At 33.6% G+C, this 13,295-nt stretch overlaps 2 protein-coding genes across 2 annotated transcripts; both read right to left on the bottom strand.

Annotated features, from left to right (window-relative positions):
* Positions 1–4,955: 4,955 nt before the first annotated feature.
* On the bottom strand, positions 4,956–5,477 carry LOTGIDRAFT_124303 (hypothetical protein; the record flags this gene model as incomplete). The annotated part of the gene is made up of 2 exons (XM_009061166.1): positions 4,956–5,101; positions 5,255–5,477. Coding segments are annotated over 2 exons (369 nt in total), but the record flags the coding sequence as incomplete, so codon positions are not given.
* Positions 5,478–5,571: 94 nt separating this feature from the next.
* LOTGIDRAFT_124430 (hypothetical protein) lies at positions 5,572–6,745 on the bottom strand (the record flags this gene model as incomplete). Its single annotated transcript, XM_009061167.1, has 2 exons — positions 5,572–5,759; positions 6,577–6,745. Coding segments are annotated over 2 exons (357 nt in total), but the record flags the coding sequence as incomplete, so codon positions are not given.
* Positions 6,746–13,295: the final 6,550 nt, after the last annotated feature.

A 13,295-nucleotide genomic window follows, 5' to 3' on the forward strand; every position in this document is an offset into this window, starting at 1 on the left:
TATAATCATATCCTGATTTATTTTTATACCCCCACATGGAAATGTGGACGTATATTGCTGTCGCCCCTGTCCGTCCGTCCGTCAGAGTTATTGCCCTTGACTTTGTAAAAACGCGTTGAATTTGGCTTGTATGCATGATAAAGGCTACAGTTTTTATCTGATCTTGATGAAACTTAGTATGCACGTATATATTGATGAGATCTCGGTCAAGTTTGAAATTGGTAATAATCTGATGAACATTTTCAGAGTAATTGCCCTGGACTTAGTAAAAATGTGTTAGATTTGGCTTGTATGCACCATAAAGGCTACAGTTTTTATCTGATCTTGATGAAACTTGGTATGCTTGTATATATTTATGAGATATCGGTCAAGTTCAAAATTGGTAATAATCGGTTGAACGGTTTTAGAGTTATTGCCCTTGACTTAGTTAAGACGCGTTAAATTTGGCTTGTATGTATGATTAAGGCTGCAATTTTTATCTGATCTTGATGAAACTTAGTATGCTTGCAAATATTGATAAGACCTCAATCAAGTTCGAAATTGGTAATAATCTGATGAATGATTTCAGGGTTATATAGAGACTGCATTATCCGATCTTGATTAAACTTTGTATGAGACCTTAGTAAAGCTTGAAATTAGTAATTGATTTCACATATTAAACCACTACAAACTTTGTTATCATTTCTGACAGCTAATAGTGGGCGTATGTTACCTTGCCTGGCAAGCTATCATTCATTTCTTTTCTGATTTGGTAAGATTATATAGTGTTAAGCAGATTAATAGACAGAATAGCATAAGCTTACATATATTGTGTTTTATTTGTCCTGTTTTAAAAAATCGTATTGATGACTTTTGCACTGTAGTGCTATCTACTCACAGGATTATGTGAAATGTAGATTTTTTTTCTGTAAAAGTTTGTGGACTGCAGATAAGAATATCTTGAGTTCAAGCAGAAAATAATTTTTATCTGTATTAGACTGATTCTTAGATACAATTTGAATGTGTTGTGTGTATGTGTACTAACCACATTTTTGATAGTTTTAATGTTTTAATCTTTATATTTTGTCATGTTTTTATTCCATTTTTGTTGTATAACCAGTGATATTTCAAACCTGTTTCTCTTATCACATGTCAGAGCTTGTCTATCTAAGTTATCAATGTAACATTTCCATTTTATTGAAAATTCTCAACTCAATTATGGACCCTCAGATTGTTCATTTTTTATGTTTATTGTTTTCTTTTTAAATAGCGCTATTGATTGAGTTTATTTATATACACATTACACCCACGTGTAATGTGGAGCATATAGACTTCATATACAGTCGGTTGGTCAGTCCGTCCGTCCACAAGTGCTTTAAAACAGTCTTGAAGGCACAATCCTATATGAATTTTGAAGAAGCTCTGAATTTTTTTTATTATTACCCCATTGAAAATAGAAAAAAATTACAAATATTTAAAGTTAGTCATTGCCCATGTTCTCGAAAATGCGTTCAACATTTAACTTCCTAAAGGCCACAATTCGTAACGAATAAATTCCAAAAAATATTTAATGATTAACTATCCTTATAAAAAATTATTTCTAGCTTGCTAACGGGTTAAGGACAAAATTTTGGCCAAAATTATTACCTACTTATCATTGATAACCGAATTTTTTTTTTTTAAAGAAGTTTATCACGAATGGTTGAATATTTCAAACGAGTGGGTTTTACCGTTCTGCCAAATATTCTTTTTTAAAAACAAAAGCTGCCAGTGGGCGTATATAACCTCGTGAACACAATGATCAAGGTATTACGTCGGCGATTTCATTAGATTGTATGCCAGCGAATACAGCCTATCAGAGCTCTCGATTTCGTGCGTGATTATTGTTTAGTCTTTCTGTTGTAAGCTACTCGCGTCCAATCCAATCGAATAACTGCATTCACAAACTTCCGCGAGACAAGAATATTGACCATTGCAGTCAAGGTTTAACATACGATGGAGACGTAATACTTTGACCATGATATTACCTTGTCTGGCAAGCTTTCTTCTTCTTTATAAAACGACCAAAAAGTTGTGATGTATTTATGTTTTGTATCGAAAAGCATTTGCTGGACACCTCAGTAACAGCCAAATCCATGGCTGATGAAATCAAAATATTTTACAGTTTACAAATACCCATATCTCAGATCTAGTCCGAAACATCTGCCTCTTTGTCGTTTGAAGTAGAGTTTTCTGTCTCTGCACCTGCCGACCAGGCTGATTAGTGGCAGATGTTTCGGTCTAATCTCAGATCATGGTTTGCTTATACCCATATTCACATTTCCTTGTAAACGCTCTATAATCAACAATATTAACCTATTTGATACATTTTCGTATTGTTATTAGTACATTTAAGATCTAATGAACAAGTTTCTAGTTTTATCTGTTGAGGTAATCCGGTGTCACTGTCACTGCCTTGAATAGTTATGCTACAAAAGCCTAAGTAAATGTCAATGCAGGAATGTTCAAGCATTAAAACAATGGACATCGATTTTATACGCCCACATGAAATGAGGACTTATTTTTGCAACATCCATATCCGCCGGTCCGTCCACAATCGCTCATAAACACTCTAGAAGGCACAATTCTTTACGGATTTTGACGAAACTTGGTATGAGTGTTTGTAATCACCCAAGGATGAACCCTATTGTATATAAGACAAATTAACAAATATTTAGTAGGAGTTATTGCCCTCGTCCTTGAAATGTTCGTAAACCCTCTAGAAGGCGCAATTGGTTTGAGTGTTTGTAATAACTCAAGGATGAACCCAATTGCAAATTAGAAAAACTCTTTCAAGTGCATCTCGTAAACACTGTAGAATGCACAGTTCTTTTCGGAATTCGATGAAAATGGGTGTGAGTGTTTGAAAATCAAAACAATCGAAAGATATTTAGTTTTGAGTTATTGCTCTTGTTCTTGAAAATGCGTTGAATTTTCAGCTCGTAAACATTCTGGAAGACATTTTGAGGAAACGTGGTGTGAGTATTTGTAATCAACTAAGGATGAACCCTATCATAAAACGAAAAGAGTTATTGCCCTTGGAAACGCGTCCAATGTTAAGCTCGTAAACACTCAAAGGCTCGATTCTTGATGCATTTTTATAAAATATAGTATTATTATTCAGTATCGCACCAAAAAGTTCAGAAGTGTATGACTGAAGGTTGAATATTTTATTCTGTTACTGTACTGCTAAATATTTTTGTTTAAAATCAAAGCTTCCAGTGGGCGTATATTACCTTGCCTGGCCAGCTATTTTTTTAATTATTAGATTAGTGACTAATCTTCTTTATGATGATTTGTCAAGGCACGTCTTTATCTTTAATATGGTCAACATATTAATCGGATTTGATGGGTTTTTGAGAGTTTAGAGGGGATTCCTGTTTCCTTCTAAAGATTTAATAGTGATTTGGTCGGGATTTTTCAAATGTGTCAGTTAAGAAGGGATGCCGGTTAATTGTAGTTTGTTTGGCTTTTAAACCCAATTAACTTAAATTTTGAATTGAATGTTGTAAAATCGGTATGATCAATGATTTCTGAAAACTTCCCCAGGTTTAGAAATACTTTGTATGGAGCGAAGGTTTTGGCACTTATTTCGCAATGTGGTTGTCTTTAGGTATCCCGATCTGGCAATAATTTCAGTACGGTACTATAAGTTATTATTATGTATCAAATTATGAATCTGTGTGAATACATCTGTTTTAGCAAAAATAAACCTTTTAATCATGTTCATAGTATAAATAATACCTTCTAATTTCTTTTAATCAATAAAACGTTTCATTATTGTTTTCAACACTTGCTGTTTCACCCCCACCCCTTCCCGTTTATCAGCATGAAATGGTTTTAAAACAAAGACTATGAGATTAGTAGTAGACATAATGCAGTTACAGTATAAGGTAATATCTAGTTCAAAGGAAACAATTACTGGAAAGAATCAATGAATATTGTGTTCTACTGAAAATTATTTTTTTATTGAAATGAACGTTACGCCCTATTTGTTTCTCGATTTTCTACAACAAACAATATTCAAAAAACATTTTTAGCTAGTGGAATAAATATAGTATATACAATGTAAATGGAAGGCTTGTATAAAATACAATGAAAATATTTTTAGGGAATGAATTCTGGTCGTTCTGTAGAATCTGGTATTTCTGACCGAACCACTTCTTTTGCAATTTCCATTTGTTCTTGATCGTCGACTTCCTCAGACTGGAAAACAAAAAAGAAAATTTCGAGTGACCAGATTTACATGAACGTCCAATAAGAGCTTCGACATGGTAAAGCTATTTCTTTGATGAATTGAAGTCCATTGGAAGTCTTGTAAAATTAAAACATTAACATAAAAAGTAAAGTTGTCAAAGAACTACTTACAGACTCCCCATCACCACATTCTCCATCACCCAGTCCAGAACCCTCTCCATCATCATTACATGTTTTACTGGCAACTTGTAACTGAATTACTGCCGTAGGACCTGCTGGATAATAATAAGCATTCAACCTTACAAATTTCAAAACTGTGTACACCTTTTCATATAATGCTTTTTCCCATTGTCAAGCTATTACTATCTTCGTAGACACAGTTCGTAATATCTAGACATTATGAAGATGGTTCGTAGAACAAGAATAAAGAAGCTTAGCTTAAATGAATCCTTTTTACCTAGATTTTCCTTTTCAGTTGCTTCACAATCCTCACATTTTCTTACTTTTAAGTGTTCACCTGTAAAAAAGATTTCCATGTATAGACATATTATGTGCCAGTTTTTAACGTCATGGTTCATATTAATTTCGTGGCAATTATTCAGCAAACACTATTGCGTCGGAGCAAGATGCAACTCTTTGAATGAGTACCATGATACAGAATCAACTACCACGTATTCATCATCATGTTTTGGAATGTTGATGTTGATGCTGACTAATGCAAGGGGTGATTTTATTATCTATTAATTAAGCTTACCTTCACAATCTTTCCCTCCGAATTTCGGTTTTGGACAAACACAGTTTCTTTCTTTAGTTTGAATTGAATCGTTTGCTTCACACGAACCGGAACAAGTAGTCCACTCTCCCCAGTCGCACCATGAACCATTTACTGCAATTGAGAATTCTCGAATCAATTTATATTTCCCATTGTAAAATTATATGCTTTGATAACGCATGCTTAGCTGATCGATATACTAAATTATATTGAAATCTCACCGGAAGCAAGAGCTTCATCACAGGCTTTAGGTTATTTTGTACTCACTTGGACATCTTTGATCATTGAAACATTCAATTCTTTCAAAGGCAGATCCATCACAGGGTATACCACCATGCTGAGGTCTTGGTTGATCACAGCTTCTTGATCTGAATTGGAAACCTTTTCCACATTTAGGTGCTCGACAGAATCCGAAATTCGTCCATTTGGACCATCCTCCGTCCACTGAAATCAAAGAGGAGACCATAGTTTTCTCATGAATATTGATTATTTGTTACCTTACCTTTGTTTATCGTGAAACGTAAGAGTATATCGTGATAGTACCAATTACCTTAATGTAACAATATTGTTTTAATATAATTGAATTAGCATTTGGTACCTGGACATGGTCTCGCTGCATTACACCTTTTAAGTTCTTCACGTTCTCCTTCACAATCTTTACCACCATACAGTGGTGGTGGACTATCACATGCTCTTGTTCTAGCTTTATATCCGCCTCCGCACGTTACATCACATTGACCCCAATTCGACCACAGTGAAAATCCACCGTCCTCTAAAAAAATTATTGAAATTCGCTATGTAATTACCATTAGTTAAAGGCCATGGTTTGCCATTTCCAGGAGTTGGTTTTGGTCTTAGATATTATGTAATATGTGAAGTGCACGAAAATCACCTAATCCCTTCTAATATACCTTATCCCTTATAATATGGCAGAGTCTCAAGAAAAGATGACGAGTCGTTATTTCAACTTTCAAACGCGAATAATTCTGGACAAACTTTGATTTCACGGATCATATTTCGACGGTTGGCTTTAAACCATTGTCGAAAAGCTTAGCTATAAAAAATCTCGTTTCTGAGACTATGCTCGATTGGTTGAACCGTTGGCGAATATGTCCCTTTAAAGCTGCAGGAAATGTTAACAACCATAAGAGTCCATGATGTATAGAATTTTATTTCAAATACATTCATGAAACATTCGAAGGTAAAACAAACTTACGGGGACATTTTACTAGTTCACATCTTTTGGTGGTGACTGTTGGACCTACACACAGTTTTCCTCCTCCTGCAGGTGGTGGATTGTCGCATCTTCGGCTTTTTCTCATGATACCAATACCACACGATTCACTACATGGGGAAAAATCAGTCCATTCACTCCATCCACCGTCAACTGCACATATTCAAGACATAAAATCATTATGGTGTATGTTTATTGTATGTATATTGTATGCTGTCCTGTATGGTACGTATATACAATAAAATGTCTTATCTTATCTTATGGGGGGGGGGGGGGGATTATTTAATGACATACGATAACTGCATACAATTATAAATAGACTTTATAATCGAATTTCAGTAGACACAATTATTACCTGGACAGTCGTCAATATTGCATTCGTCATCTTCTTCTGCCAAGCCCTCACAGTTTTTACCATTATAAGCTGGCGGTGGATAATTACATTTCCTCTGTCTGATCCTAGTTCCACCACCACATGATGAAGAACAGGGGTGCCAGGGAAACCATGGTCCCCAATTGCCATCAACTGCAACGTAGACATAAAAGAGTAAATACAGTTAGACCACATAAAACAAAAAAATTGGTGATCAGGGGAGGAGGGACGGTTTTTTTGGTTTTTTTTTATTTATTTATTTTTTATTTATAGGACCCAAAAACGCCTAAGCCCACATTCTGATACTGCTTTATTCCTCACCAGAAGCATGCAAACAATGAATTAAAGAAAATATATTCCACAGACTGCATATATACTGTTTTTGTAGATTAGTAAAATTGCTTGAAACTCTTAAAATACAGTGCCTTCCAGTCCAACCTGTGCATCCCTAGGTGCATATTATTAAAAGGTGGCTCCGAAAATGTCTTTATGAATGTAAAACCTGTTTTTCCCTGAATCGTACGCTCAAAAATTCAAAAAGACAGTTCTGGAAGAAGTGTCAAGCAAATATTTGTGTTTGAGAAGAGTTTTCTACTTTTATACTGATGGGTATTGTAGTTCCTTCTATGGTCGCTTGATGGATCTACTAGTGGTATTTCCTATTATATTACTGTTATTCCGCGTTAAATGTCCGCTGAATTATTGCTATAGGCCTACCTACGCTATTGAGGGGATTTTTTTATGTGGCCTTAAGACCTTGTTTTACTTCTATTTGCATACGTTCTATCTATTTACTGATTTCTGTATAAATATTTACATGTTTATATCCTGGAAAGACCTCAAGGAGAAAAAGTTAACATAACATACCAGGGCAGTAGAAATTAATCATGCAAGGTCTTGATTGTACATTTTCATAATCATTTCTATCACAATTATCACAAACTTTATATCGTGATCTCCAACCAGCACCACATGATGCACTACATGGACTCCATGTCCCCCACTGAACTTTTGGTCGTAATGCTGCTCTTTGATATTGTTCACTAAGGTCATCTGAAAAGAAATATAACTAAATCGTCAATTGTACAGGGTTCTAAGGTGAATACATTGTTATACTACATATAACACAGAATTGGGCTGCTCGATTATGTCATCTGTTGCGACAGATCTTAATAAATCAGACCTACCCAACTGTTAGAATCAACGCGACAACCATTAAGTAACTTTTAGATCAGCTCATTTTTTATTTTGATTGCATCATTAATGGGTTCCGAACGTATCGGCGCGGGTTTACCTTTAATCTTTGGTTCAGGCCTTTCAAATGGATGTTTATTTATATCAGAACAAGGAACGCATTTAAATCTGTTTTTACCAATTTTTTGCTGAAAAAAATTTAAGATTAAGAATTTCCATATTTTTTATTCACTGGAATGTCCACTAATATCTTAATATCTTAATTACCGAAAGTATCTAAAGTCCTCGAAATCTGAAAGGGTTTCTTTTGTATTATTTTGCATTACAACTTATCTCAAAGTACACTGATTCGATCAATATGTGCTATACTCCAAGTGCCTGGTCTGTTCTTTGTCTGATAACGATTGATTCCTGATGATTTGGTGCTGAAAAAACAGGTTTTATCTCGTCAATTTAAATTAGAGTGAAATGTAAGATAACGACTTTAAATTGATGTCATCTTCAAGTGATGAGGCTGACATTTCCAATTCCATTTATTCTACATTCGATAATTACCGACCAACAATCAAAACTGTCGCAAACATATATTCTTATATTCTCTTAACTTATCCCAGCTAATAGCTGTACCGGAGTTCAAACATATTTGGACGGAAGAGGTTATACGATCAATGAGCGATTATATTCATAAACTCGAACAGATGTGTGTGCTCTAGTGACTTCTTCCCATTGAACTAATTCATATATCGTCTTTATACAAAAGACCCGATCACATAGTATCCGAATCTCCCCTTCATCTTTTCCCGGTATGTGCTCGAGGCTAGATACATCCCTGTGCCGGAGGAATTTGAAATACAAAATTGAAAGTAGTGTTCAACAAATGTCAGACCAGGGGTAATGCCATCTTTTATCAATACTGATTTACCTTTTGTATCGCGAATCCAGAACCCTTCTTGGCACAGCAGTCTTCTCCATCTTCAAACGATATTTTTCTTATTATGCCTGCACATTTATTGCCACGTTTTAACTTCCGGAAACACAATACTTTTCCTAAAACAGATCAGTTTAAATTGAAAACATATAGAACTTGTTTTCACAAGTGTAATCTCATTCAAAATGAATAGCAGAAATTACATATAGGAAAACATGAAAAGCAGCATTGGAGTTAAAAAGCCTTAAATAAATATTTTTTAAGAGAAATCAGTTGATTACATTGTTGAATCATTTAGGGTGTTTTCTGTATCTGGAAAGACATTTCATGCATGCCATAGCATCAACTATTAACCACCTGAAAGTATTTTAATTTTCACATTTTATTTGTTAGCATGGTGCTCTCAAAACAGCTGGTGTGGGTCATTATTGATTAATCTCTTGTCTGAAACAATAAAAGGTAAAGGGTTTAGATTTTACAAAAGATATGTCAATGCAAATATCTAATAATTTATCCTGACAGTAACTTTCTGTCATTTATCCCAACCTCTTCGTGTCCAGTAGTGATCATACACAAACCAGACAAAATTTATAGACTTTATATTGACTTGAAGCACCAATACCTTAATAGTCTGGTTGAATTTATGCTGGTGGTATAATAGATTTTGTAATAAGATAGTTCTTCTCACAGACAGATAATTTCTAGTCTAGACATTAACACAGGATATTGGCATATTTTCTTGGTATACTTTTGGAGCAGACTAAGTCATTGAAAATGATTTACTGCCTTCAACAAATTATGGAAACTATGGCCAAATAATATGTAATTAACAACATATCTGGATCCACTTAACAATATATGCAACATTCAGCATTACGATGGTTGTTTTAAGTATTGTTTATGTCAGAATTCTATTGTGGCAAAGTTTACGAATCGTTACATTGAAAGCTGTATATCCTGTACAACTTTTAAGTTTTTACTTCTATTCTACAGTTTGCTGTGTCTGACAAGCCAGACAATATAAAGAAAGTATTGTAGTGTAAAATATCAGGGTATAAAGTGTTAAATACCAGAATCAATCAATGTAAATGTTGATTTTAACAAGTGATTAACACAATAATACCCTACATTCATTCTAGTCTAACATTTTATTAGTTGATAACATTGATTGACTGATGACTACTTCACATTTTACTTCACACTTCTCTATAATTATTCTAGAAGCGGTCGAAGGTCCAACACAACCAGCTATTTAGAATATTAAGGAGAAAATGTGAAACCCAGGCGCAACCAATTGAGCATATCTCTTTGAAACAAATTAGTGTTGGGCTGATGATAGCAAAGGATGAGGGTTGATATTGGATTTATCGGAATCTATCTTATTACTTATTGGCCTTTCACTCTTTAGGAAGGTGGGTGGGGGGGGGGGGGATTTTTTACTTTCGACTCTCGGTATAAATTATATTCTATAAGGAAATGGTGATAATGATAAAAAAGATTTCATTGTTATTATTTAAACGAGTTTTAATGGTTAACGATATTGTTTGTCTCTGGATATAAATATCTTGGTTATATTAATCAAATGATACAATAATATATACAGAAGATAAAAATTCATCGCAAGGATTTGAAATTTGTCCATAAAGGAGGTCGACTTGACCCTCTAAAAGGCCTACTATTGGTTCAGATGCAATAAATGGAAATGTACCATAAGTAGAAAAATGCGTGACAGAAAGAAACATAGTTGGTAGTTTCTTTCAATGGGCCTGATGTTTATTAACAGTATAATCTACTGCCAATATGTTCCAGACATGCTTTAAATATTGTACTCATAGAGTTCCTAGATATGAATGTCCCTGAAGCAAGGCATCTATAGTTAGAAATGTGTATACATTAAAGGGGTTAAAAGAGGTTATATCACACAATAGTTCTGTTCTCCGGTAAATTACACTGGTTCATAAAAACGATATGAACTCGCAGCATAGGTTACTAACTAAGCAAATAAGGTCATGTATTCATGCACTGTGTAAACAGAACAACGTGGCATTCTTTAAAGTTGATGATTACAAAAAAATTGAAGGTATAGGGTATGAAATTGTTCCAAACAACATAGTTTTTATTAAATTTTGTAATTTGGTAATACATGTAACAAGATTGGTTTTTACAAAAGATCTTTTTTTGTAGAAAGTTGCAAAAAGGCTGACCTAAAAAAGAAGGCACTATATAGACAAGGAATTTACGAAAAGTATGCGCTTATTGTTAGTTGTGTAATAAATAAAGGATCTTAACCGAATGTTCCCGATACACATAACATTTTAGGAAGTCCTTTTACAATCACTTTAACAAGTCAGAATTAATACAACAAAAAATATATGCTATGCTTTCCTTTGTCGAAATTTTTAAGTTTTGTCACTATATAGTTGGAGCAGGATAGACAAGGTCAGATTTTCATCGTCATGTATCATTTTAATTTTTTGAATTATTAATGGTAGCTTATGTATTTGTGCGCGTATTACTTTGTCCAACACGTTGTGTACTGTACATCTACATATAATAAGGGTTTATAGGTCTATAGTTTATAATAACATCATGATGTATACATCAATTGAATGAATTGATTTGAATGAATATTATTTGAATAAATAATGAATAGAGAACTTACTGAGTACACCATTAGCTTCTCAAATTACCGTGTGATTTTTTAATCGCAAAAAAAAATCTGTTTTCACGGTGAATTGGTATATCAGTTTCAAAACAAGCCTATGACTGAATGAGTAAAAATATCTTGTTTTGTAATAACCTTCCTAGAAATTTTCATCCAAAAAGAGACTGAAAATCTGCTATGTGAACTGGTACATAACAGAAGTTGTTTAAAAGAACGTACATCTATATGTCGCCTACAATGCCTTTGTTAAACAAGTTCAAACCAGGTTGTTTCATCCTCAATACCCATTCTCAGAACATGGTGCTCTTGTTGCCAAAAATAGATGTATCCGAATTGCAATTAAAAATTGTTATTTGTGAACTGTCTTTGTCCTTAACTGTTTTTTTTACAGGATATACAAGCCATCATTCCCATATTAATCTTGATACGCATGAAGTATCTAGACACAATTAAGATTATCAAAATTTAACATATTATAGATCATATTATTAATTCCTACACACAAACATTGTAGTGTGGGATTTTATAGACTTAAAGGGATATACCCGTTTAACAGTTGCGCTTTATATTAGAATCTTCCTCACATCGTGGACATATAAACCCCTTCATGATTAGTGACATTATTTAGTGGAATTGTATCAGTAATTTGTCGTATGCGCAAAACGAACATAAGCAAACCAAAACAAATGTTTTATTACTTCATTTTTGGAAGTCTTATTAGAAATTTACAAGGTGGTCAAGAAGTCGTTGTGCTTACAAACAGACCGAAGAACAGGTATAACAGGTATAACAATGAAAATTTTGAGAACAATCCCTTTAATTCCAGGATATCATTTACATTTTTATCGATGTCGTTATCTGTAATTAAGCATAAATTTAAACTTGTGTAATTATACATGAGAAAGTAAAAGAACTCGTGACTCGTTAATTATTAATGAATTGTTTCATGTTTAACAATGTCCTTTGTTTTCTGATACAAATCATGTTTATCTGGTTTTACCACATTCAAGACGTTCTTTAGAATATATCAATATTATTGTGTCTATTGTTAAATATAAATGAGAACCACGTGTTAATAAACCTTTCTTCATTGTAGTAGATCTACCCCAAAAATATTCTTCATTCTCCAACCCTCATCATCCCCAGAAAAGAAATGGGAATATCTTGGAAGTAAGCCACAATAATGGGTCCTGATTTATATCTTTTTGGGATTATGGGATTAATTCGCATTACCACCGATAAAATACTTGCTCAATATATGGTTTAAATGAGATCGAAGGTTCTATATTGCTGTGTTCGAGAACGCAATTATAATCATGAAAGTGCATTATTTAATATAATATACAATTTACAGTTGACAAATATGCTCTGTTCAGGCATCATATAACCTTACAGTACAAATGTTATTTTTGTTCATTTAAACGGACTTTTTAAGTAGAGCAACAGTGTTAATTGCACCTTTAAATATTATTTTTATATACACACTTAATATTATTCTGTTGAAAGGTAAGAATGCAACTAAGGTCGCAAAATGCACCTTTTTTATTTCTACAAAAGCAAGGTGTCAAGGTAAATGTTCAAAGCGATAAAACATAGATTTCCTACCTTCTGTTAAAGTAAATAAATAGAATCCCAGACATAATAAAATCACAAGAAGATGCGATTGTGTCATATTGAATTATTTCTGTAGTATCGAGTTATAACAAGAGTCTTCTTCCGTTTGTTGTATCACTGTATGTTTCCGTCCGGTGTCTGTACCATCGTCCCTTCTGCAGTTTGTTCCGTTAGCTTTCAGGTTTTTCCTGTGCTATATCAATTACTCTATTCTAACTTATCACACTCATTATAACTCCTTGATAGTTACAAGTACTTTATATCTTATTCCCTATACTTTAATGAGCTTAGAGGGTTTTA

Source organism: Lottia gigantea, assembly GCF_000327385.1.
Source record: "Lottia gigantea unplaced genomic scaffold LOTGIsca_46, whole genome shotgun sequence".
Lineage (NCBI taxonomy): Eukaryota > Metazoa > Mollusca > Gastropoda > Lottiidae > Lottia > Lottia gigantea.